Raw genomic sequence first — 24,493 nt, 5'->3', positions numbered from 1 at the left:
TATTTCACCACAAAGGAACATGGACTTTAAAGTCCCTGGACAACTTCACAATGACGATAAAAAATAATAATTAAAAAAATAACAAATTGTAGAACTAGGACTATTTATATGTAAATTTCCCTCCCCTCCCCCCATTACGTACAGAAAAGAACATATAAAGAACATTAGATAGTTTTATATAAAACAAGCAAATACAAGAATCTGAAACTTCTCTCAAAGGTTGAGCAAGACGTGGAGAATCTTTTAATGTCGCATTAAAAAAACACATTAAATATACTATCACACACATGGGGAGAGCTGGGAGGAGGGAGGAGGAGCTGTCCCTGTACTCAAGGTTCAGAGATTTGGCCTGTTGAAAAGTCAGGTGAAATTCAGCCACTGGAGACTCAAGGCTTGCAGCTGAGAAAGACAGAACACCCAGACAGTCATCACCTCTGAGGAGGCAAGCTGCTCCCGGCCTGGGCCATGAGAATGCATCAAGGAACATGGGCCTCCAGGAGTCCCTTCTGAAGCAGGGCCTGATCCAGGAACACAGCAAACACCCTCAGCTGTTTTCTATGGCCAGGTGTCCCTTCTTCCCTTCCACGTACTGACCAGCCCCAACCAAGCTTAGCTTCCAAGATCACACAAGATCAGGGGCGTTCGGGTGCTGTGGCCACAGACCAGATGTCCCTTCCTGTTCGTTCCAGCGCCTCCTCTGTGAAGCTACAGACAGCAGAGAAAATTGCTCCCACGGGTGTATCCTGGTCTAGGAAGATTTTCCTTTCCTTCCTTTCCCTTCAAACCCCCCCCCCCACCCCCTTCCCATCCTCTCCCTCACCATGCACGCACACACACAAGCACACTTACACGCACGCACTCCTCAAACCCCTAATACTTCTGTTACCTTCAGTTCATATATACGAGCAATTCAGGACTGACCTTAAAACCAGAGCAACATTTTAATAGTCATGAGATCAAGAAGGAATCCTCGGAAGGAGAGGAGATGGGAGGCTGAGACCCGGGACCTTTCAAGACATTCATCTGCCTGTGGCAAGGTCAGCACCTGGGCCAGCCCGAGGAGCATCTCAGCTGGCAGACCACGCAGCCCCTGGACCTTGTAAGCACATCTCTGACCCACCCCATGCTGGAGCCTCTTTCCTCAGGTGAGTCCAGGAGGGAGAGTTCTGTGTGGCCACTGGGAGGCAGCTTTGGTGAAGGGCATGGTCACCTCCGCCTGAGTTTGTCAGTAGCTCAACGCATGACCCTAGTATGAACAAAAACTGGGTGACTGTGTCTGGCCACGTACCCTACCACCCACTAAACTGGGTGAATTATTGTTTCCACAGCTCACCTTGATTTCATACAGATAATTCCATGCGGGTTTCATACATATATATATATATGTATATATATACTTTATATATATGTAAATGTGTATGTTCATATGTACACATATACATATATTCACACTCACACATACACACACATAAGTATACACACACATTTCCGCAGAAAGAAGTCCTGCCACAATTTGGCTTTTTTGGGACAGTGAAATTGACAATGCAGTTTCTTCACCAATCCCAGAAAATCAAGAGTGGTGCTTTAAAAAATGCAATTCCAAAATCCGCTGTCTTTCTTCCTTTTAAAAAAAAAAAGGTTAACAAAACTTTTCTTCCAAAGTCGAGAGACTTAATTCCATTTGATTGCACCTCTGCAAACGTGTAAAAAATGTTGAAGTAGACTAGAAAACGATGCCATAATATGGCTGTATGTCACTGTTCCAATGTCACCACCTCCACAGCTTGGCCGTCCATGGTGACTGCGCTGTCTGATATCCTGGTGGTCACAGGGGCCATGGCCACCTGCACTGGTCCGTTGCCCTGGGCGAGGCTGGTCACCACAGTCTGGTACATGCTCACAGGGATCTGGACCAGGCCTGGAGAGACAAAGAGAAGACCATTGGTGGGGCTCAGGCCCAAGTTCCCGGATGCTGGCTGGACGGGGGCACCCAGGTCTTGCCTTTGAGGTATCGTGGTCACCAGCCTCAGGTGATCACATACCCATGGCCCACGCACAAAGACATCTCTTTCCCACCCCATTAAAATTTTTTTCATTAATTTTTAAAATTTATAATTGATATATAGTAACTGTTCATGTTTGTGGGGTACAATGTGATGTTTCAATGCATGTATACATTGTAGAATGATCAAATCAAGAAAATTATCATATTAATCTCTTTAAAGATTTATCATTCATTGTGGTGACAACATTCAAAATCTAGCTATCTTGAAACATAGACTACATTGTTATTCGCTACAGTCACCCTACTGTGTAACTGAACACCGGAACTTATTCTTCCTTTGCACCTGCTGGCCAACCTCTCCTGCCCCCCTCCCCAACCCTTCCCCAGACTCTGGTAACTATTATTCTACTCTCTACTTCTAGGAAATCAACTTTTTTCCATTTTAACTTTTTTTTTTTTTTAAGAGACAGGGTCTGGCTCTGTAGCCTAGGCTGGAGTGCAGTGGCGTGACCACAGCTCACTGCAGCCTCGAACTCCTGGATTCAAGTGATCCTCTCACCTCGGTCTCCTGAGTAGCTGGAACCACAGGCGTGTGCCACCATGCCTGGCTAATAGAATTTTTTTTTTTTTTTTTGAGATGGAGTCTTGCTATGTTGCCCAGGCTGGTCTTGAACTTGTGGCCTCAAGTGATCCTCCCACCTTGGCCTCCTGAATAGCTGGGATTACAGGCGTCAACCACCAACCCTGGCCATTTTAATTTTTTTAAAACAGACTATCAGGAAAGAAAAGTTTGGAGAAATTGTGGAAACATGCCTTAGGGTAGGGCCTTCCCAGCTTGCCGTGAGAGGGCCCTGCCTGCCTCCGCATCTAGGAAGCACAGGCCCGTCAGGTGTGAATGTCCCTGGCCTGTCTTCTCCCTCTCAGAACAGACCACTATTACTTTTCTTTGATATTTGGCTACACTGCCTTCTTCAACCCTCTTTCTGCCTATGCTTGTCTCTCTCAGCCTGAAAAGAAAAAACTTGTCCCTCTCCTATCCTGTCTTCTGGCCACTGCTCCATCTATGTGCCTTCCTTCATAGTCAAGCTTATCTATTTATTTATTTTTAAAGCCTAGGTCACTTGTTTCCTGATTTCTAGATTTCACACACCAGTAAAATGTAAAAACACATTTTGGGGTCAACTTAAAAAAAAAGACCCCAGCTACTCCCTAATATCACTATTATTTCAGAGTAGAAAGGATGGCTTAAAGGAAGAACCACATAACCTCCATAAAGGTAGTCCTGTCTAAAAAGGGAAAGCTGATAATATATTAAAAAAAAAGGATTCCCAGTGAGGCAGTAACTAATACATACATCAATCTGTCTTCCTTCTGAAACTAGAATTACAGTGAATGAGGAAAAAAGGATATACCCGAGGGATGTCAACATTTTTCTGGAAGATGCAAAGCAAATGTGAAATGGTTCTGATTGAACAGAGAAGTGGAAGGGGCAACTCCTGTGCTCACACAGGGCTCAGCACGTAGAGGCCTAGCTACTGCAGAAAGAGGGAGATGAGGCTAAAAATGAGAATGAGGGGAAAGTTTGAATTTAATTGATTAGACCAACTCCAACATCCAGACCCAAAGACCTTTGCTGACTGGGCCTCTGAGGGTCACCCACTGTATTGAGAAACTGACCCAGAGAGGCCCCTTTTAGTTCTTTTAGACATTTAAACCATAGGCTACTTTGATGAAGACAAAAAGGGTTGTCAAAATATTTTCTAATGCAAAAAAATCAAATATAAGATTTTCTTTTCCAATGTTAAATTGTATGTAACTTTTTTCTAGGAGGAAGTTTTGCCAGTTTAGGGATAAGGGGTAAGCATTTGATGATGCAGTGAGACTTCATGAAATGAGACTTGCTGCTCTGGTGACACATCACTAGAAACCCTGGCTCCTCTGGTGTGCCCTCACACAAATGGAAGACGTGGCCAGTCACCCCCACACTTGCAATGCAGGCCTGAAAGGAGGAGGAGAGAGGCCAGCCTCCATGTGCATGTGGGCATGGGGGAAGCAGGTGGAAGGGCCAGGCCTTGGCCTACAAAACTGTGGGCTTCAATTTCTTTCAACTACACCTTTGCAAATTGCTCTTAATTGTCTTTAATTAATCTCTCTTTCAGTTCACCCCTTCCCAGTCACTCAAATTATCTTTCTTTATTATTATTTATTTTTTATTTTTTTAAATAGTGACGAGGTCTCACTATGTTGCCCAGGTTGGTCTCGAACTCCTGAGCTCTAGTGATCCTCCTGCCTCGGCTTTCCAAAGTGCCAGGATTACAGGCATGAGCCACCACACCCAGCCAAATTATCTTTCCATAATGTGTTACACCCCTCATCTCAAACATTTAAATTCCATGGTTTTTAAAAGGTTTCCAAAGCTTACAACAAAGTTCAAATGATTTAGCATGGTCTTCAAGGCCTCTCATGATTTGCCCCGGTCCATCTTTCCAGTCTCATCTCCCTCACTCTCTCACAGGTGCCCTGTGCTCTAGGTGCCCCCCACCCCCAGACTACTCTCAGTTCCCCCAATCTATCAGCCACACTCTTTTGGGCCTTTGCTCAGGTTATTCATGAGACAGACTTATCCCCCACTCCTTCCTTTCACACTGGGGTGAGCTTTCTCACCTTGTGGAATCTGTCCCATCCCAGCCTTATCAATGCTGGAGCAGCTTCCTCTGGATTCACAGGAGGCCCAGGGACAGCCATGGATAAGCCAGCTGGGCCAGTTGATGCATGTCTGCAACAGGCCTTGCCACTTGACAAGAGCGTTCTTTCAAGATCAGGCCTGGCTCTGGCTTATTTCATGTTCCTCACAGTATGAAGTACAAAGCGTGCCACAAGTTGCTATCAGCATAGCCTCAAGGGCCATGTACTGCTGGCCTCAACCAACGTGAAGCTGGGCCCTCTCCCCAGCCTCTAGACTCAAGGCATGGGCCTGAGTATATATATATATGTGAAGATTGTATAACCCCGTCAGTTCCCCGCCTCCTCCTATCACGATCATGCTCTCCTCTGGTCAAAACAGGCAAAGTTAACGAACTCACCCAAAATGCCCAGTGGTAAAGCCAAGACACCTGTGTGTTCCTCCAGGGAACCCACATACTGGCAAGTAGCAAGCAAAACCAGAAGCAAAGGTCAGCCTCATTTCACTGCTCTTGCCTCTGGGCTCCATTCAGTTCCAAAAGCTCTAGGCTTGGGGAACAAGTCCCCTGCTGTACAAATACAGTGACTACAGTGTGCAGGGACATCTTTTCTAACTGTGAGCAACCATCTGGGTTAGGGCTGGTGTGAATAGAAACTAAAAATTGTCAAAGTTAAATTTCTTTCACCCTGGCTGTGATGTGTTTGGGTTTCCTATGATGTGGGCCCATGCCCAATTGTTAAAATAGTTTTCATAGTATCACGGAAGATTTTCCCCAGAATAAAGTGAACCAAGCTTCTAATGCAAAAATCTATCTATCTATTGGCTGATACTGCCATCGTCAGAATGATCTTCTGAACATCTGACCTGATCTTGCTGTTCTCCTTCACAGTTCTTCAGTGGTTTCTAGTGGCCCACGGGATATAAAGTCCAAACCCCTTTGCAGGTATTTAAACTCTTCACGTCGGCCACTGTCGTTCAGTTAAGCCTGGTGATCCACTAATCCCCACTCATTTCACACGCCAGCCACATGAACTACTTGACTGAGGTTCTCCAAGCACACACCTTCATGCCTTCTGCCTGCAGGGGGCTCCTCCCCAGCCTCTCTCCTCCCCATCTTGGGTCCTCTTCTCCGATGCTCCTCCTCGGCTCCCTGTACAGGCTCCTTGGAGACAGCGGCCTCATTCATCCTCACTGCTTGCGTGTCTTGTCCCCAAGGAGACCGTAGATTCCTTAAGGGAGGAATTAAGTCTCCATCTTTGAGTGGCCAGCAGTCAGCAGGTGCTGGAATGTTTTTTACTACCATGAATGAAACCTGCTTACTAAGATTTAACTTGTGTCCCTTCTAGGGACTGCGTGATTAAGGTTGGTGAGCCTTAGGGTGATGAGGCTGTTTTGGAACAAGAGCTTCCAGCCCAGAAAAAAAGCACCTTAAAAAATACTACATTCAAGACTCACCCAAATAAAGCTGTTTTTGAAAGATTCCATCTTCTGTACTCCACCCCAGACAGGGAAGCAGCATATTTGGCCACACCTGGGTGAGGAAATGGTCCCCACCCAAAGCTCCCAGGGATGAGTAACTGGTGAGGACAGCCACACACCTTAGAAGCACGGGAGAGGGAGGCCATGATGGGAGTCATTTCATAACCTCGCGTGCCTTGGAACTCCAATTCCGCTATTTTCTACATAGAGTTTCTGTCTACTGCCACCTTAAATAAATGCACGACCATCCCACTGTAGGGATTTTAAGACCTGTCTCCCTCTCACACACAGCCATTTTGACATGGGATTAGATTAAATCGCCTCAGTGTCTCTGACCTAACAGCCTTCATGTCCCTGGCAAGGGAAAGGGGGAGGGGCTGGAGGCCTGGAAACCCAGCGTGCACTAAGTCGGGCGGCTGCCCTTGGAAGAGAGATGATTAAATGCTGAGGTACAGTAATCAGGCTGGGACTGTCCCCGCATCTGCTCAGCCTGCCCCTGATTAGCCCTAATCTAGAGGCGCATGTTAATCCAAGCTTGTATTCTGGGTCATTTTGATTGATTAAGCAACAGGAAGCCCTTCGTGTTCTACTTTAAGGGGTGGAAGTGCTCCTTTTTCTTACAGGGCCCTTGTAGAGTCCTGGTAATGAGACCCTTGGCCTCAGTAAAGCCCCTTTCCGAGCCCTCTCACCCCCGCTGCATGTCACTTGACTTCTGCTGAGACCCTAGAGAAGTCCACAGGGCGGGGCTCCTTCCCTTTCACAAGTCAGAGCCAGAACCACGGGCTCATCATAAAGGCACATACTTCTAATGTCCTGAAGACTTTAGTATTTCAGAGCTACACACAACCTTAGAGTTAACTCAGTTTAGTAAATACAACCCGTCTTTTTATTTGAACTCAAAGGTAAACATAAAAATTTTATTGGGGGCAAGGGGATTCCCACTGTTATGCTACCAGAACACTGTCAAGGAAGACTTGACGAATTTCATTCAGAACCCCAGCAACTGGAAAGTCTCATATGAATTAGACTGGACTAGAGTATTTATTTCTGCTCTCTGTATAATTAGAAAACCAAGTATATATTTCTGAGCTATTCATCCAAGGAATTAAACGGAAGGTAAAATTAATGGATACTATATCACCATTGGCCTAATTACCATATATTAGGTGAGGATCATGCTTCATGATTGCTGTGTTGAGTGCAAAACAATAAATCTGACAATTCAAGTAAATCTGAAGTCCCAGACTCCAACAAGCCCTAAGTTAGAGGAAAGATCATTAGCTATCACTTGGAAGGAGCTGGCTTTTGCTGTCAAAACCACTAAAAAAAAAAAAAAAAAAAAAAAAAAAAAAAAAAATTTATTAAAAAAAAAAAACAAACCTCAACACAGATCAAAGGAGGACTGATTTTATTCCCCAAAGGACTGAGTTTATGGTAAAGTCAGGGGCCCAGGCCTTTGATTTGGGAGTCTTTCCATATATTAGAATGTCCTTAAACACTTAACACCAGGGCCAAGAAGGATCAGAAGGGAGAGGACTGTCCTCTTTGGGCCCCCTGCTGCTTTTCTTCTCAAGCTTCATGGTAAGGTTTATAGAATTGGTCAAAATGGAGAAAAGGTCAAAGGTGACTCAGAAACTTCAGGTACCAACATAAAGATTTCCTCATCAAGCAGCAGTCGGACCCAAATCTCTGGAAGAACTGGCTGCAGGACCACGTTTCCCTGTCAAGGACAATGAGGCCTGACGTGGCTCTCTTTTTTTATGTTATCATTCTTGAGCCAAAATGCTGAAACATGCTTTTCCCAAGTCTCCTCTCTTCCCAAATAAATGGCAATAACATTCTTCTAGTTGCTCAGGCCAAAAGCTCTGAAGTCATCCTTGACTTCACATCCAACGCACCAGCTGATTCTCTCCCTTCAAATACAGACCCCAAATTCAACACTTTTCCCCCTGCCTCCCTGGACAGACACTACCATCTCTTGCCTTCCTTTGTAATCACCCTACTTTAGCACTTGCCAGAGGGATCTTTTAAAACTTCCATACAAAGTGATGCCTCTCAAATCACATTACATGGGTGGCAGATTATGGTATCTACTCATAAGCCTGGCCTTGCACGCTGCAAAACAAGAGGCCATGAGGTTTTACAGTGGTCTGCCTCTGATGGTGGCACCAGGGGAGCACTGTGGTAGACCATGGGCGCCAATGAGAGTTGCTTTAAAGGTTAGGGTCACAGCCTTGCACATTCTGGATTTATCATTCATGAGCCAATCTACTCTATTCCAGATCTCTCCTGCGGCAATGAGTTTCATCACCTGGCTATTGTGTAATGAAATTTACACACATAAACATATGTGCACGTATCCGTGGAAATGGAATTTATTTATTTTATTTGAGGGAATTTATTTTTCCCAAGGCTAACTTCTTTCAGTATTCAGTATTATTGGATGAATAAGTATGTATATCATGGTTAACATCTTAAAATATTGTTTGGCAAAAGCCATCCCATCCCACCAAGAAAATTACTTTGCTTTCTTCTATCAGGAAAATAAAGTCCAAATAGCTAATAGTTGAAGTTTATGTATCCTTTCCTGCAAACACCCTACACTATACCCTCATTACAATCACGTGTCCCTTGGATGCCATGTGAACTTCCTCAGGTCTCTCTGTCTGGAATTAGGCCCTGCCAGTCTCAGGCCAGTTCTTCTGGCAGTTTCCACATGGTTCATGGGGTTGGCTCTGAGGGGACAGCCCACCTGGTTTCTCCCTCCTGTGACTTTACTGCCGCCACCATTCATTTGGCTCCAGGTATGTGCTGACCTGTTCCCAAGGAGTTGCTGCTTTTCTCTCTATAAATCTGCATGCTTGCATTGTTGGCAGGACTTTTTTTTTTTTTTTTTTTTTTTTTTTTTTGAGACGGAGTCTTGCTTTGTTGCTCAGGCTGGAGTGCAGTGGCGTGATCTCGGCTCACTGCAACCTCTGCCTCCCAGGTTCAAGTGATTCTCCTGCCTCAGCCTCCTGAGTAGCTGGGATTACAGGCACGCACCACCATGCCCGGCTAATTTTTTTATTTTTAGTAGAGGTGGGGTTTCACCATGTTGGTCAGGCTGGTCTTGAACTCCTGACCTCGTGATTCACCTGCCTCGGCCTCCCAAAGTGCTGGGATTATAGGCATGAGCCACTGCACCCGGCCGAGGACTGTCTTTTAATGTTGAGCAACTTGAACACAGTAGGTGCTCAATAATTGAATATGATATGAAAATGTATCATTGATCATACTCTTCATGAATTTCAGAAACTTGATGGTACTCCCTTTAGTCTTGCCCTCCACAGACTGAACAGCCTTAACACCTTTTACTCTGATTCAGAATGAAGTCGAATTTTCTCCACAACCACATTCTCATGGTGCTGTAGATCGGGTGCATTTTATGTGAGAAAAAGTAGGCTGTTTATTTCCATTAAAGGCTTCCCAGTCAGAAAGACCTACATGTGAATCTTGGTTCTGCTGTTTAATGGCTTGTGAGCCTGTTTCCTCATAAATATAAAATGGTGATCACTCATCTCACAGGGCTGCTGAACTAGATAGATGGGATGACACATTAAAATCTATTACAGTGCTTGGCACATAGTAGGTATATAATAAACGCCACTGCTTTTCAAAGATGACTTTGAGTACGAAGTTTGATGGAGTCTGGCTGGGGTCACAGATGTTAGACTAAAGCTCTCGAGAAACAGAAAGAAAAGCAGAGACAACACAGATCTCCTTTCAGCAGTGATTTTCTCCTGCCAGGAAGCACATCATTCACCAAAGGCCTTCAAAGATGTAAAGATTAAGATAACAGCCATGAAATCAGGGCAGATGGACTGGCAGGCAGCTTCCCTTCTGAAACACAGTGATGGTCAGAACTGGCACTGCACATGACGTAGATGAAGTGGTTGCTAATTGAGTGCACTGGTCAATAAGCAACCAGGCAAAACCACTCCTCAATATTAAGAATGTGAAAAATACAATCAGGGCAGTATGATGTGATGTCATCACCCTGATACATTTCTGAAGTCCTCCGGAAACTAACAGGCTTAAGCCAGGCAGAGCACAGGGCTGCAGGGCTGTTGAAGTTATCCAGCACCATAGCTGGCCCTCTTCCCCTCACCCCACGACAAGATAGAGCAGGACAGCCTGAGGAAGAATGGGCCTTTCATTTGCCCTCACAGTCTGGGAAACCTTTGGGAATTGTTGTTTGCTGTAACTGAATCTTTCAGCCTGAAGGCCTTCCAAGTTGGTCATGGAAATATCTTTAGTTGGGAGAAAAATATTGACGGCTGTTGAGAGAAAAGGAGAGAGCTAAACAAATAATAAACATGACAGTAGGTGGAAGAGAAATAATTCTTAAAACCCAAAGGGAAATTTACATTATGTAATGCCTCCTTTAGTTTATGAACATGAACGCTAACCATGTATATCAAGGAAATACTGGCCCAAATGGGAACCGGGACCATGATTAGAAAGGAGAGGAATACATGAGTAAAAAATTAAATTACGGATTATATTGCTTGAGTTTTTAAGGAGCCAGCAAGGGTTATCTATAGGTGTTTCTAGGGGTGACAGGCAGGAAGGAAGTCCTTTAAAAATCTTCCATTTACAGGCCTGGAAAAATATTTACATCAGTGGCTGACGTCTAAGGAAGGCCACTATATGAAGAAAAACAGGCATGGTATGTGCCAGTATAGAAGTGGAAGAAGGTAACAGGAAATCAGTAAAGAAGCTAGTCTAGCAGGCAGACAGCAGTTAGACAGGCTGAGAATACCAAGGACTAGATGGAAAGAGGACATATGTAGAGCAAGAAGAGGAAGGTCATGAAGAGAATGTCAATATCAAACAAAAAGGAGGTCCAAGTAACCTCATGATAGTAGGGCAAGCGGGGAAGAGAAAAAGCGTTTCTTTCCCAGTGGTTCTGTTTCTGTTCTATTAGCTGCTTTTGAGCTGCTTTTGGGACATTTAATCTCCCTTTTCCGTGTTTCTTAAGTCCAAGCTTTTGGGTACATTTGGGGGATTTATGGATTAAAATATGTCTTACATCTGGCAAGTACTGAATATTCTCATGAAGCCAAGAGCAGCCTCACAGGTGCCTTGGTGCACAGGGTGCTCTTCAGCACTCAAAGAGTTTTCTTCTTTCTTGCTGGACCATCTCAAGACTAAGAAAAACTGCTTTCTGGAATAACATTCAAAGGAGTGACTCTGGTTGAGACAGGGTCACTCTATCTTTTGCCTGATTTTGCAGACCACCAGGAAGCTTTTCATGCCCCTCATCCCATAAGCCAAATATTAAAACTGAATTCATTTTTACTTTGTTAGTAAATGTATCTCAAAACCTATTTTGGAGATACAATGTCATGATTTCCTCTTGAAATCACTGGAGATGCCCAGGAGCATTATGAAATCAGCGTTCTGTGTTTCAGTATTCAGAACCACCATGGTTTATTATCCTGAAAATTGAGCTCCCAATGTGGGGATGAACAAGCTAACTGCAAGACCTGTTGACCCTGCCAAGGCGGCTTTAAACTGAAAATGGCAGGACAGAAAGCGTTCTGCTAAAGCTTGTGGAATATGCATGTGCTCTGGAGCAGCGGTCCCAAGCATTTTTGGCACCAGGGACTAGTTTCGTGGAAGACAATACTTCCATGGATGAGGGGGTTGTGGGGGATGGTTTGGGGATGAAACTATTCCACCTCAGATCATCAGTTCACAATAGGGTTCATGCTCCTATGAAAATCTGACGCCGCTGATGATCTGACAGTAGGTGGAGCTCGGGCGGTGATGCTCGCTCACCTGCCACCCACCTCCTGTAATGCCAGGGGTTGGGGACCCCTGCTCTGGAGGACATCTGATCTGACTGTACAGAGCAGGGCAAGGGGTACCCAGTAAATTCCCAGAAGAAATCACTAGGAAGAAGGGTGGGAACAACACTCAGGTTGAAGTCTGTGTCCCAGAGGATAGAGTATGGCAATATGCAGAGTGCACCAATATTTTAAAATGGAAAGTGGAGCCCAGATGACAAACCTCAGAAGAAGAAAGTCACCAGGAGCCTGCAACAGTCAGGTGCAGAAATGAACAGCAGGCCCACTCAGGAGTTACTCAGAGTTAGGGAGGGAGATTTATCTTTCTGTTATTATTATTTTCAAACGTTTGTTTTTTCTTCAAACTTTATGATGGAAAATGTCAAATAGGCATCAGGAGAGGGAGGAGAACAACGAACTCCCACGTGCCTGTCATCCAGCCCCTACCTCTTCTATCTGAGCAGGGATACACTGAGGCAAGGAAGCTTCCAAAGATGTACTCGTGACTTTTCATCCCCTCACTCAGCATAATCTGTAGAGCACCATTTAGGAAAGAAAACACAAAAAAAACTAAAACTTTTTAACAGCATATAAAGGGCAGAATTAAATTTGCTCTAGGCAGTGAGACACCTGAAAAAAGCAGATCAGTAAGTGGAAATAGACAGTAATAGGGCTTTAGAGTCAGATGGAAAGAAATCTATCCCAATAAACTTCATCTTCATCAGGTTTTTCTCCTGCTTTTCCTATCTGAACTGTACTTAGCATAGCCAAACTGTTAATGGGGACAAGTTCTTTATAAAAGAATCCCAACTAGAGGTGGGAGGATCACTTGAGGCCAGCAGTTCGAAGCTGTAGTCTGGGAATAGCCACTGCACTCCAGCCTGGGTAATGTAGTAAGACCCTGTCTCTTAAAAAAAAAAAAAAAAAAAGAATTCCAGCTAATAAATGAAAAGGAAACATTTAACACTAGAAAAATCAGATAATCAATGGTTACTAAAACTACTATCAGGTGACCGAGTGAGGGGGACTGCACAGTAGAGGAATCCCACCATCCATGCAGGAAGCAGCGCCTGGAATGACAGCCTCACAGTGACTCTATCCTCCAGCTGCTTCCTTCTTTCCCCAAAGATGAACCCACCTGTGGCTTTGTCAGTCAGGATCCACTTGCGACCTGCACGATCTGCCATAAAGAGGCCTGACAATAACACAGAACTGTTAAAAAAAAAAAAAAAAAGCACCGGGCAAGATGGGCCACCAGCCCCGCTGCGGCGCTGCAGCCTCCCATGCACATCCGGTGCAGGGTGCACAGCCTCGCTCCTTCCACCCGTGAGGAAAGCCTTTGGCAAGCATGCCAGCACCAAGTGCTAATGTGCACTTAGACCACCAGATCTTAGTTCAGTTGAAGTGAGAGGAGGTCATTTCCCTCATATTTCCCCATCGCCGTTGGAATTTGTGATGTGATTTTCTTGTAGCAGACTTACCTTCCTAATTATGTCTTCTTTAAGCTAATATGAAAACTAATTTGTATTCCCTAAGTACCCAGCAGCTGGGTCGGGGGGCGGAGGAGATGGTCCAGGCTTACACTGGCTCGCTCAGAGAAATTGCCCAAGGATTTAAAATGTGTCACGAGTAATCTGTGTGACAGATAATCTGTAGGTAACAAGTAAGAGTTGACTATATTCACATTTGTAAAACCAACAGGCCACTTCTGTGTCTTAGGACCACTATGAGGATAAATAACATCATGCTTACATGATTTAAGTTCTTGAGAGAAAAAGACACTGTCTAAATTTGAAGTGGTATTGTTAGTTTACGTGAGCTTTCTCCAGGAGTCAAAGCAACTGTGTAGTAGCTACTAGACACAGACAAATGGAAGAAGCAAGATTAAAGGCCCTGTCCTTGGTCCCAAGAGTTGCTGGAAATGGAAAGTGTTGGCAGCCCAGCGTTCCACGCCCAGCAGCATTGTCCACACAATGCACAACTTGTTTACACACTCTTGGCCCGAGTGTTCACATGCCCTCTTGTTTTACTAAGGTGCTCGGTTTAATGAGAAAAGGACTGTCTGGTCCAACAGCAGGGCTGTGAAAGCTTATTTAGGAGAAGGCCAAGGAGAAGGTCAGCTGAAAGTGGACATTCCTAAAATTAAATTTCCTTCTTATTGTTATAATTCAAGTTTTTTTTTTTTTTAAACAAGGGGTAGGAGTAGGAAAAGGACATGAAATCCTTGGGGAAAAAAATACAAAAAGGTGAAAAAGAACACAGTCTAGGTATCATGGCTGGAAGGAGTTGTTCCAGAAACATTGAGGCAAATTTCATTTTTTCCCTCCAAGACTGCAATAGAAACTCCCAGGCTTCCTTAAGCAGTCGAGGCATTTCAAGAGGTTCAGACCAACCTCAAACAGTGCAGTCCACTAGAGCTTCCTGTGATGATGGGCACGTTCTGTTTGAGTGCTGTCCAACACAGTGGCTACAGAGTGCTTGAAATGTGGCCAGCGTGACTGAGGAACTGATTTTTAAATTTTATTCTGTTTTAATTAAGTTTAAATAGCCAAAGCACAGCTCTAAAACTTCCCAGAGCTTCCAGTGTGCCAACTCCATATCATAAATGTGCCTCCGACAGACAGACACATACACTCACACTGTGTAACACTCTTAAGAGTAGCCTTTGTTTAAATGGAAACTCAATCTAAATTGGATGCTTTGTATTCACCTAAAATATAGTTTTCTGGCATTTCCCTTATTTAAATCACAGGTTCTTTCCTTTACTGCCGTACCTCATCAACTTATTTTAACACCCTCCAGCCCCCCCGCCAGGCCTCTGCATAAGAAACTATCAGCATGTGAGAGCAATGTAGTGTAGATGCACGTTACAGTGCTACAGGAATAAGGAGAGGATGGGCTGGGCGGAGTCAGAAGACTGCTGGATGCCTCTCTAGCGAGCCAATCTGATAGCATGGTCTTTGTAGTCTCACTCACAGCAGTGTCTCGGTTTCCATATGTAGACCCCTTCAATGATTCTCAGATCCAATTGCTAGGCTTTATGATGGCAAAGTTTTTTTTTTTTTTTTTAATCAATTTCACTTAGAAAATCCCATTTAGGCTCTGAAAATCTCTAAATTGGGGCCTTTCTAATAATGAAGATTTGGTGTAATTATAATGTCACAGGCAATTGTGCTGACAAAGCAAAACCAGTATGTCTCCTTGCCAGGCCTTTGCTCTCAGTCTGACCAACAGGAGGAGAAAAGAGGCTTTGTCAGGAGCAGATGTGCACTGGGAGGCCCCAGGAAAGCAGATCTGTTGAATGAAGCAGGTGCCACTTAGACATTCACTTCACTGACTCCAACCACAACCTCCCCTTCATTTGATATCCTGCTCTTGGCAGGAGGATGGAGAAAGAGCATCGCACAAAGAGGAAGCATGTTTATCCTGTTCAGATTACTGCTTCTGCCAGGCTGCTGCTGCTGTTGGATTCTGCACATTTGCTCTTTATTAAGCAAATGTTAGAGCTGGGTGCTGGCAAGTGAATCCCTGTATTTACACAGGTAACCTGAGAGCCAGAGGGCCCCAAACCATCCTGGCTGTGAGGGACAAGCTATTAGAGTTAATAACAGTGCACTGGCATTCCTTCAAAATCCTAATGGAAGCATAAACAAAAAGAGGAAAGTCCCCTTTACCCAAGAACCTGAAAAACTTTATAAGAATTTTTCCTGTTCTAATATTGATTCCTGTGTGAACAGTGATTAATGCCCTTTTTACATGCTCAATTAAAACCCACTTTTCCATCCATGTATTGAATAGAAATGACTCCAATTAAACTTGTCCAATTACGGCTCTGGATTTGGTATGCCAGAAAAAAAAAATCCCTTTACAGAACAGCGCTCACAATGACAGGCACAAGATTCAGTCTTGGTTTATAAAGAGCTGGAATGATCTAAGACCAAAATCTGCCTTTACATACAAAGACTCAGAAAGATCTGCGGACCTAAAGGGAAGGAGAATGAGACAAAGAAGCATGTAACTTGGCCTTGAGGACACCGTGGATGGAGAGGAGACCACAGTCAGTGGTGTCCATCTGCCAGATGGCAGGGACCTTCTTGGGAATCTGTCCGGAAGCCCTGACCTGAGTTGTCTGCTTGGAATGTCCCTGGCTCAGATTGGTGTTCTGTTCATAGGATGGTGTGCTGGCTCATCGAGTTTCCCCAAGCTGAGGATACCCAACACAGGCAGACCAAAGAGTAAATGAATTTGCATCTATTGAAGTATAGAAAAACAAAAAAAGAGTACATGAAGGTATGCCAACGGGGCTTGATTCCCTTTGGGGCCCTGACATGTCGACTAGAGGTATCCAGTCTTTCACATGAAAAGTATCTAAAAGCTATATCTGAAGGACATGGTAATGGCTTAGATGAGCACTAAGAATAAAGACTGACAGCTACTGGTCTATCATCTCATTGTAAAGGCCCTCTATGTCCACTTTTGATCTGCAGTCTTTAAGCCTTCAAATAGCAGAGCTTAGGTTAGCAATTCCTGGCATACAAATGATGAATGCCTGAGGCCACCCCAGGTTATAATGGTAGAGAGAGAATGACACATCCCCTTTGGATGTGCAGACCTAAACCCACAAAGAGGGACAGGAGATACTCTCATGAGGCAGTGCAGGTCTTTCTGAAGGTGTCCACAGCTCAGCATCTCTGCAGGAGGCAAAGAAAAGCACCAAAGAACCCTGGCAACTGGAAATCCCTCCAGCTATGGGGGGTATGCCTGAGGAGGGACAGGAAAGGCCTGGTAATTCTAGAGAACAGAATCTCAGTATGCCTGAGGGATATGATGGACTTCCACCAGGAACACAGGCTTCCTGAAGTAGGGATCCTTGTGGGAGATTCACTATCACCTCTCTGTGGATGAAGACTCACTGGCCCCGGCCCTAAGCATGTGTGCCAGAAGTACTAAGAGTGAACCTCTGAAGGTTACTTCCCTTCCCATTCAGTGTGAGTGATTAATCATTATAATGGTAATAATCATAACAGCAGTTGTAGCAGTAGTAGTCAACAGTTACTGCATGCCTCCGATGCCCCAGCTGGTAAAGAGAGTAGGACTGTAGTCTCTGCTACCCCTCAAATTAGTGCCATCAACACATCTTCCAGGACGGGGGAAGATTGGGGAGTCAGGAAAACTGCCACCTCTTTCCAAGAGCTATTTTGGAAGGCACTTTGGACTTCAGGAGGTCATTATGAAGACAAGGAAGGAGGACATGTTTGAGAAGTGAAGAATCACCACTGAGCTGTCCCTTCCCCTCCTCAACACCATGAAAAGGTTGGGTGAGAAACACACATGGGGCAGAGAACTGTACCGCTCTTTGAGTGTCTAGAATCAAGAGCCCCAGTGAACATCTCTGTGCTCCCATTTTTCAGTAGCAGCTCTGTTTCACTGTGAAATCTGGAATTCATGCAATAGTCATGGCTCCTGTCAGCCTTGTGACCTGTCAGGCTTTGGATATTTGATCTTTTGGCGGGCTACTATAAATCCATTAGAGCACCTGGCTGCAGATACCTGTAGCCTAGAAGAGAAACTTGCACTTGTGAGGAATCCAAGTGGAAATATGCACGTGGCCTGAGTCATGAATAAACTCACTAGGAAGTGAGTCTCGGTGTCGCCACTGTCTCCGGTCTCAGGTTTTCCTGCTTGGACTCTGCAGTGCATAAAAATAGATCAGTTCTCCTCGCAACCCTCCCACCCTGCTGTTTACTGGCTGCGGATTACTGCAGTCACATGGGTAGATTTTTTTTCTTTTTTTTTTTTAAAGCAAAGCCATGCTGTTTATGAGCTGAGAAGGTCACTGGAAGACAAAGCTCATGAAGTATTTGTGTTGTCCTCCCCTGTGCAGAGAGGGTACAACTTGCCAGGAGACCACAGTGTTATTGATATAGCCCTTAGATCAGCACTACCCAATAGAACTGTCTTCAGTGATGGACATGTTCTGTATCTACAGTCCATTAAAGTGGCTACTAGGTACATATGCCTGTTTACATTTAAATGTGAATAAATTATAATTAAATTAAAAATTCAGTATCTCAGGGCATATGTGGCTATTCAGCACTTGAAATATGATTGTGACTAATAACTACCTTTTACATTTTATTTCATTTTAATCAACTTGCATTTAAATTCAAATAGCCACATGTAGCTAACAGCTATCATATTGGACAGTACACTGATTTAGATGTTAGGTTTTAGTATCATGTTTTTATTTGCCTCTGCTAAGATTTACCATGAGTCTTTGACTTCTAAAGTAAGTAAAACACAGCTGCCACCATTCCTTAAAACAATCCTGCAAAGGAGTCACCACACCAAGTACTAGCATAACCAGATGAATAATAAAGGCCATGATTTTCATTTGTATTATGCCTTCTTTACTTCCTAAGTAGGCTAAGCTGGCAAGAGGGAGTGAAGGGGAAGAAGGGAGTTTCATTGGGCAGTAGAAAGAGTACTGGAGATCTGGTATGATTTCTAGTCTTACTATTTAAGAGCTGACAGATCCTGGGCAAGTCCCGGTTTTAGCTGCTTCTGAACAGGGCTCAGAAGATCTGTTCTACTCAGTTTACTGGGTGAAGGTAGAATAATGCAGACACTGCTTAGCCATTTGCAAGGAGATGATGGTGGCAGTGGTGGTGGTTGTAGCAGTAGTAAAAAAACAAAATGAAAGAATGGACAATGAAAGGAAAAAGATGAAGACCCTAAATAATTACGCTCAATGTGTATAGCCAAAAGGCAAAATTATAGCCAACTGAAATGGTTATTTTCCTGGTATGACATCTACCAACATGCTTCCCAGAATGAAAACGATTCATCTTAGAGAAAAGTTAGCTGACTTAAATGGGAAAGTCCCTGTCTGCAAAGAAAGTCTATTTCCCAGGGGGGCGTGTGGAAGACACTAAGAGACACTGCTGTCCCAAGGTGCTGCACCACACACTGTTCAGTTCCCAGGAACAGCCGCCAGCTCCCAGCTCAGCTGGAGCCACAGGCAACGCTGCATACTCCCCTTACTCCTCTTCATTTTGATCCACAGCTCACAGCTCTCCTTATATTACAAGAAGGAATCTTTTCAGGTCTAGGACTATCCCCTCTTCCCCCTCTATTTAAAAAAGACCTATGATTCCAAAGGAGAAACAGCTGTAATACACATGAATCTTCATTTGCTTTTTCTTACAGAATAGGCGATGCCTCAGCGCAGTCTGAGACCAGCACTCTAGTGTCTTCATTTTCTCTCAAGTCATTCTATCAACAAGGGAGTGGGTGGAAAAGACCATTAACCTTAAAGGAGGGCAGCCTAAAAATCTACAGCTACCAGCTGTGCTGCTCTTTGGGGACCTTGAAGATGAGAGGCTTGTATCCTGGGACTCACAGCTCACACAAAAAACAGTTGCTTAGGGGCTGCCTGCTTCAAGTCCTGAGGCACTGAGCTTACCATCTTTGGATGAAAGCTACAAATAGTATCACAGTGTCATAGAACACAGCACTTTTAAGGCTATTATGCTTATGGTGACTGAAAACGCACTCTTACACTAAGACTATTTAATACATTCATTTATTTAAACTTTAATTAAAATAATGAGGCAAAAAGTGATTTAGTACACACTGGAATAGCACATCAGCAACCTTTTTGGGGAGAAACAATAATACAGTTCCTAAATTAACATTTACATCTCAATGGACTCTGGTGAGAACAAGCCCATATGCTGATGTGTCCAGGGAACGAGGAGCACAGAAAAAGGTGGAAGGAGATGTGTTTTACAGTCTAACGTGGAGGACTGGCATCGTCCCTCTCATTTTTAAAGAGTTGGAACAGTGGGACATGCACTAAGTAAAAATGGATGATGGTGGTGACAAAAAGGAAAAAATGGCAAAAGCTACCTTTCGTGATAGAGTTGAAATACAACGCATCTGCTGAGATTTGAAGACAGATAGTGCCATTTTAGGAGTAAAAAGGCCACACTCATGACTGCAAACTATGTGCAGAAGAGAACAGCAGCCCTAGACAAAGGCAAGTGATAGAGCCTTTTTAAACAATGTCACCTTGTATTTTCTTCAGTCAAGGTTATAGAAAGGCTTCTGCTCTATTCCCATTTTTACAGGGTCCACCTCTGCAACATACATCTTCAACTGCATAAGGCAAGCATTCGGATCCGTCTTAAAGACAGGAAAGCAGCGTCTACATAGTACTGTGCACTCCAACATATGCGAGGAATGATGGAGAAGAAATTGATGCCGACAGCTAAAGAATTTTATATTTATGATGCATCCCTGTGCCAGGCACTATGCTAAGAACTTGACAGGAATCATCTTGTTTAATGCTCACAACTTCCTTGGAGTATGGAACTAACATTATCCTAATTTTTATAGCTAAGGCTTACAGGGGTTAATTTGCTTGCCTAAGATTACAGAGCTTGTTAGAGGTTCAGCTTTTAGGGTATCCAGCTCTGCGGGACCTTCCCTCTCCATTGCTCCTCCTTTTACTCTCAGTGCTATACCAGGTATCTACAAAGTTAAACGATCCTCATCACCACCTTCTATAGTAGAGGTTCTTAACCTTTTTTTGTGGGCTGGAGATGAACAGGGGTGGGGGTGGGAAATGCCTCTGGTCTAGTTACACATTCAATCAAAGCTATAGATATCCTCCCTGCTGCTAGCGGAGGCAAAGAAAAAAAAAAGCTATAGATACCAAAAAAATACAAATATCTTTGTACAGAATTTCTCAGGGTCCATAGACCCCAGGTTAAGAATATCCTATTGGGCTGGGCATGATGGCTCATGCCTGAAATCCCAGCACTTTGGGAGGCAGGATCATTTGAGGTCAGGAGTTCGAGACCAGCCTGGCCAACATGGTGAAACCCCATCTCTACCAAAAATATAAAAAATTAGCTGGGCTCTCTCAGGAGGCTGAGGCAGGAGAATCGCTTGAACCCAGGAGGTGGAGGTTGCAGTGAGCCGAGATTGTGCCACTGCACTCCAGCCTGGGTGAGACAGAATAAGACTCTGTCTCAAAAAAAAAAAAAATTCTAATGAGCATAGTTGAGACTAAATTCTGCCGGGAAAACATACATATTTTAAAAAGTTTTTAATAAGGTCAAAGAAAACAGGGATGTGAAAAGGTGAAGATTGTTTAGTGTAAAAAGATAGAACGTTTTTCCCTAAAGAAATGTCTACATTAATTTAACTTGGCAGTTGGAATGCATAATAAAATGTACATTTGTTTTACAGCACAGTAAGGCAGAGTGGGGTCTTATAATTTTATTTTTTTATTTTTTATTGTATTTTATTTTTTTTTTGAGACAGAGTCTCGCTCTGTCGCCCAGGCTGGAGTGCAGTGGCGCCATCTTGGCTCACTGCAAGCTCCGCCTCCCGGGTTCACGCCATTCTCCTGCCTCAGCCTCCCAAGTAGCTGGGACTATAGGTGCCCACCACCATGCATGGCTAATATTTGTATTTTTTTAGTAGAGACGGGGTTTCACCGTATTAGCCAGGATGGTCTCGATCTCCTGACCTCGTGATCCGTCTGCCTCGGCCTCCCAAAGTGCTGGGATTACAGGCGTGAGCCACCGCACCCAGTGGTCTTATAGTTTCAGAAAATATGACGTTGAAGTCTTAAGCTGGAACCTCAGCAGCAAGAGTGTTGCCAGGACCAGCCCAGAATGTGGGACACGCTACCCTGAAGATACATGCAAAGGGCTGCTCCTTCTCTAAGTGTAATGACAATGCCTTGTCATCAGCTTTAATTTTCATTTTTATTTTATTTTATTTTTATTTTTTATTTACTAGGGAGTCTCACTCTGTCAGCCTGGCTGGAGTGCAGTGGCGCAATCTTGGCTCACCGCAACCTCTGCCTCCCGGGTTCAAGCGATTCTCTTGCCTCAGCCTCCCAAGTAGCTGGGACTACAGGCGTGTGCCACCACGCCCGGCTAAATTTTGTATTTTTAGTAGAGATGGGGTTTCACCATATTGGCCAGGCTGGTCTCAAACTCCTGACCTTGTGATCCGCCTGCGTCGGCATCCCAAAGTGCTGGGATTACAGGCGTGAGCCACCGCACCCAGCAGCTTTAATTTTTAAACAGCCCTCCAGTCCATTTCTCTTCATTCAGAACATGAGGAGGGAGGGTTGAGACCCCTAGTCTTAACCAGGGCAGCATAGGTAGTGGGTGGTTTCTGAGTCTTCAGTGCTGACCAGCGGAGACAGATGTGCTCTTCAAAATCTCTGGGGGACCCCAAGCAAGGGCTGTAGGCAGAGCCAGGTGGAAGACCCGGTGAGGAGCTGGGGAAACAAATAAGCCAATAAACTCGCTCCAGGCAAAAATGAACACGCCCCTGACCCTTTCCCCAGGCTCCACAGCCCTACCACCTTGGTCTCAACTTTGTTAGAGACAGGTGGGAAGGCTGAAAGAGTCCTGGCCTAAACTGAAGGGCAGCAGGAAGGCTTGAGCAGAGGCTTCTAGGAGCTGAGGAAACAACTCGTCTGCTGGGGTTCCTTCCTTCTGAACATCATCTACTTCCCCTTAGTTTCCCTGGTTCTAAATAGCACCTGTAGCCCACCACTCAACTCCAATCAAGATGACACATTCACTAATTGCAAAGTACTCTGCTTACTGAAAATGTTTAAGGCTGACAGCCAGCCAATGATGAGTTCTGCAACCAGAGAAGCATACAGACCTGTCGGCTCCTCTGGCCAGCAAAGGCAAGCCTGTGTGTGTGCAGAGGGAGGGCTGCTGAGCCTGGGGCACTCAGCAGCATGAACCTCCAGGGCACCCCTACAGCCCTCAGAACAGCTGGGCAGATGGGTGCTGTGGCTAAACTAGACTAAGGCAAGCAGCCTCTCGCAGGGGTGGGGAAAGGTTTGACATTTCCAAATTTATTTGTTCAACAATGGTTATCACCCTGTATGTATTTGTGAAGTCTAGGCAGGAACCCAGAGCTCACATCAAAGGGAGACAGTGTAGTATAGTGGTTTGGAAACAAATTGCCTGAATTGTCTGCCACTCTCTATGTGAACTTGGTTTAAGTTACTGAAACTTTCTGTGTCTCAGCTTCCCTACGTGTTAAATCAGTTTAACAGTGTTTACTCATAAAGTTATCATGCGTTTTAAATATAATGCATGTAAAACACTTAGAATGCTTATACATAGTAAGCATTATATAAATTTTGTTAAATGAATAAAATAATGATACAACAGGATTGAGAGACAGAATGCAAGGTCAACAGCTGAGAAGTATGTTGATGTTCTAGGTCAGAGAGCTCCATAAGTGGAGTATGCCCTGCTAACAGCTTTTTTTTTTTTTCTTTTTTGAAATGGAGTCTCACTCTGTCATCCCGGCTGGAGTGCAGTGGCACGATCTTGGCTCACTGCAGCCTCGACCTCCTGGGCTCAAGGAATCCTTTCGCCTTAGCCTCTTGAGTAGCTGTGACTATAGGCATGAGCCACCGTGCTGGGCTAATTTTTATATTTTTTGTAGAAACAGGGTTTCACCATGTTGCCCAGGCTGGTCTTGAACTCCTAAGCTCAAGCAATCCACCTGCCTCAACCTTCCAAAGTGTTAGGATTATAGGCGTGAACTACTATGTCGGGCCTCCACTAACATCTTTATTACAAAAAATGAAATTGAAAAAAAATCAAAAGAAAATACAGGAAAAAGTGAAATTTCAAAGTGCAAGAACACTTGCTTCCCTCACCTGGTCCATCTCTGTGATGAAAACTCCCTATAACCCTGAACCTGGGGAAAGCTGGGGTAGAAGCAGAGGAGAAAACTTGAGTCAATTTTACAGTTTATTAGTGGTTCTGTTGAAAGGCTTGGTAGGATAAAAAATGGCTAAGATAAGGTTTTCTTTTCTTTTTTTTTTCTTGAGACGGAGTCTTGCTCTATACCCAGGCTGGAGTGCAGTGGCGCAATCTCGGATCACTGCAAACTCCGCTTCCCGGGTTCAAGCCATTCTCCTGCCTCAGCCTCCCGAGTAGCTGGGACTACAGGTGCCCGCCACCGCGCCCTGCTAATTTTTTGTGTTTTGAGTAGAGACGGGGTTTCACTGTGTTAGCCAGGATGGTCTCGATCTCCTGACCTCATGATCCACCCGCCTCAGCCTCCCAAAGTGCTGGGATTACAGGCGTGAGCCACCACGCACGGCAGGTTTTATTCTTTCAAATGAACTTTAAAATCAGTATAAAGTTCATATTCCCAAAACACTCTTTGGAATTTTGAATGAAAGTTTTTTCAAATTTAAAAGATGAACCTTTTGTTTGTTTGAGACAGAGTCTCGCTTTGTTGCCCAGGCTGGAGTGCAATGGTGCAATCTCAGCTCACTGCAACCTCTGCCTCCTGGATTCAAGCAATTCTCCTGACTCAGCCTCCTGAGTAGCTGGGATTACAGATGCCCACCACCATGCCTGGCTAATTTTTGTATTTTTAGTAGAGACGGGGTTTCACCATGTTGCCCAGGCTGGTCTGGAACTC

The 24,493-nt window shown here is 44.4% G+C and overlaps 1 protein-coding gene across 15 annotated transcripts in view; it reads right to left on the bottom strand.

The window, feature by feature from the left end:
• Window positions 1–220: 220 nt before the first annotated feature.
• NRF1 (nuclear respiratory factor 1) overlaps window positions 221–24,493 on the bottom strand; it is a 152,186-nt gene continuing 127,913 nt past the window's right edge. For 9 of the 15 annotated variants that reach the window (XM_055283989.1, XM_063641618.1, XM_063641623.1 and 6 more), the window contains 2 exons: window positions 13,137–13,193; window positions 221–1,918 (listed from right to left, as the gene is read on the bottom strand). In XM_055283989.1, coding sequence (XP_055139964.1) covers window positions 1,755–1,918; window positions 13,137–13,193 — 221 coding nt within the window. In that variant the 3' untranslated portion in view covers window positions 221–1,754. Of the gene's footprint in view, window positions 1,919–13,136; window positions 13,194–21,047; window positions 22,305–24,493 lie in introns of those variants that run through there. The other 6 variants (XM_055283991.1, XM_055283993.1, XM_063641627.1 and 3 more) reach the window with 2 other exon arrangements.

Source organism: Symphalangus syndactylus, chromosome 6, assembly GCF_028878055.3.
Source record: "Symphalangus syndactylus isolate Jambi chromosome 6, NHGRI_mSymSyn1-v2.1_pri, whole genome shotgun sequence".
Lineage (NCBI taxonomy): Eukaryota > Metazoa > Chordata > Mammalia > Primates > Hylobatidae > Symphalangus > Symphalangus syndactylus.
This window is presented reverse-complemented; position numbering and strand designations above follow the sequence as displayed.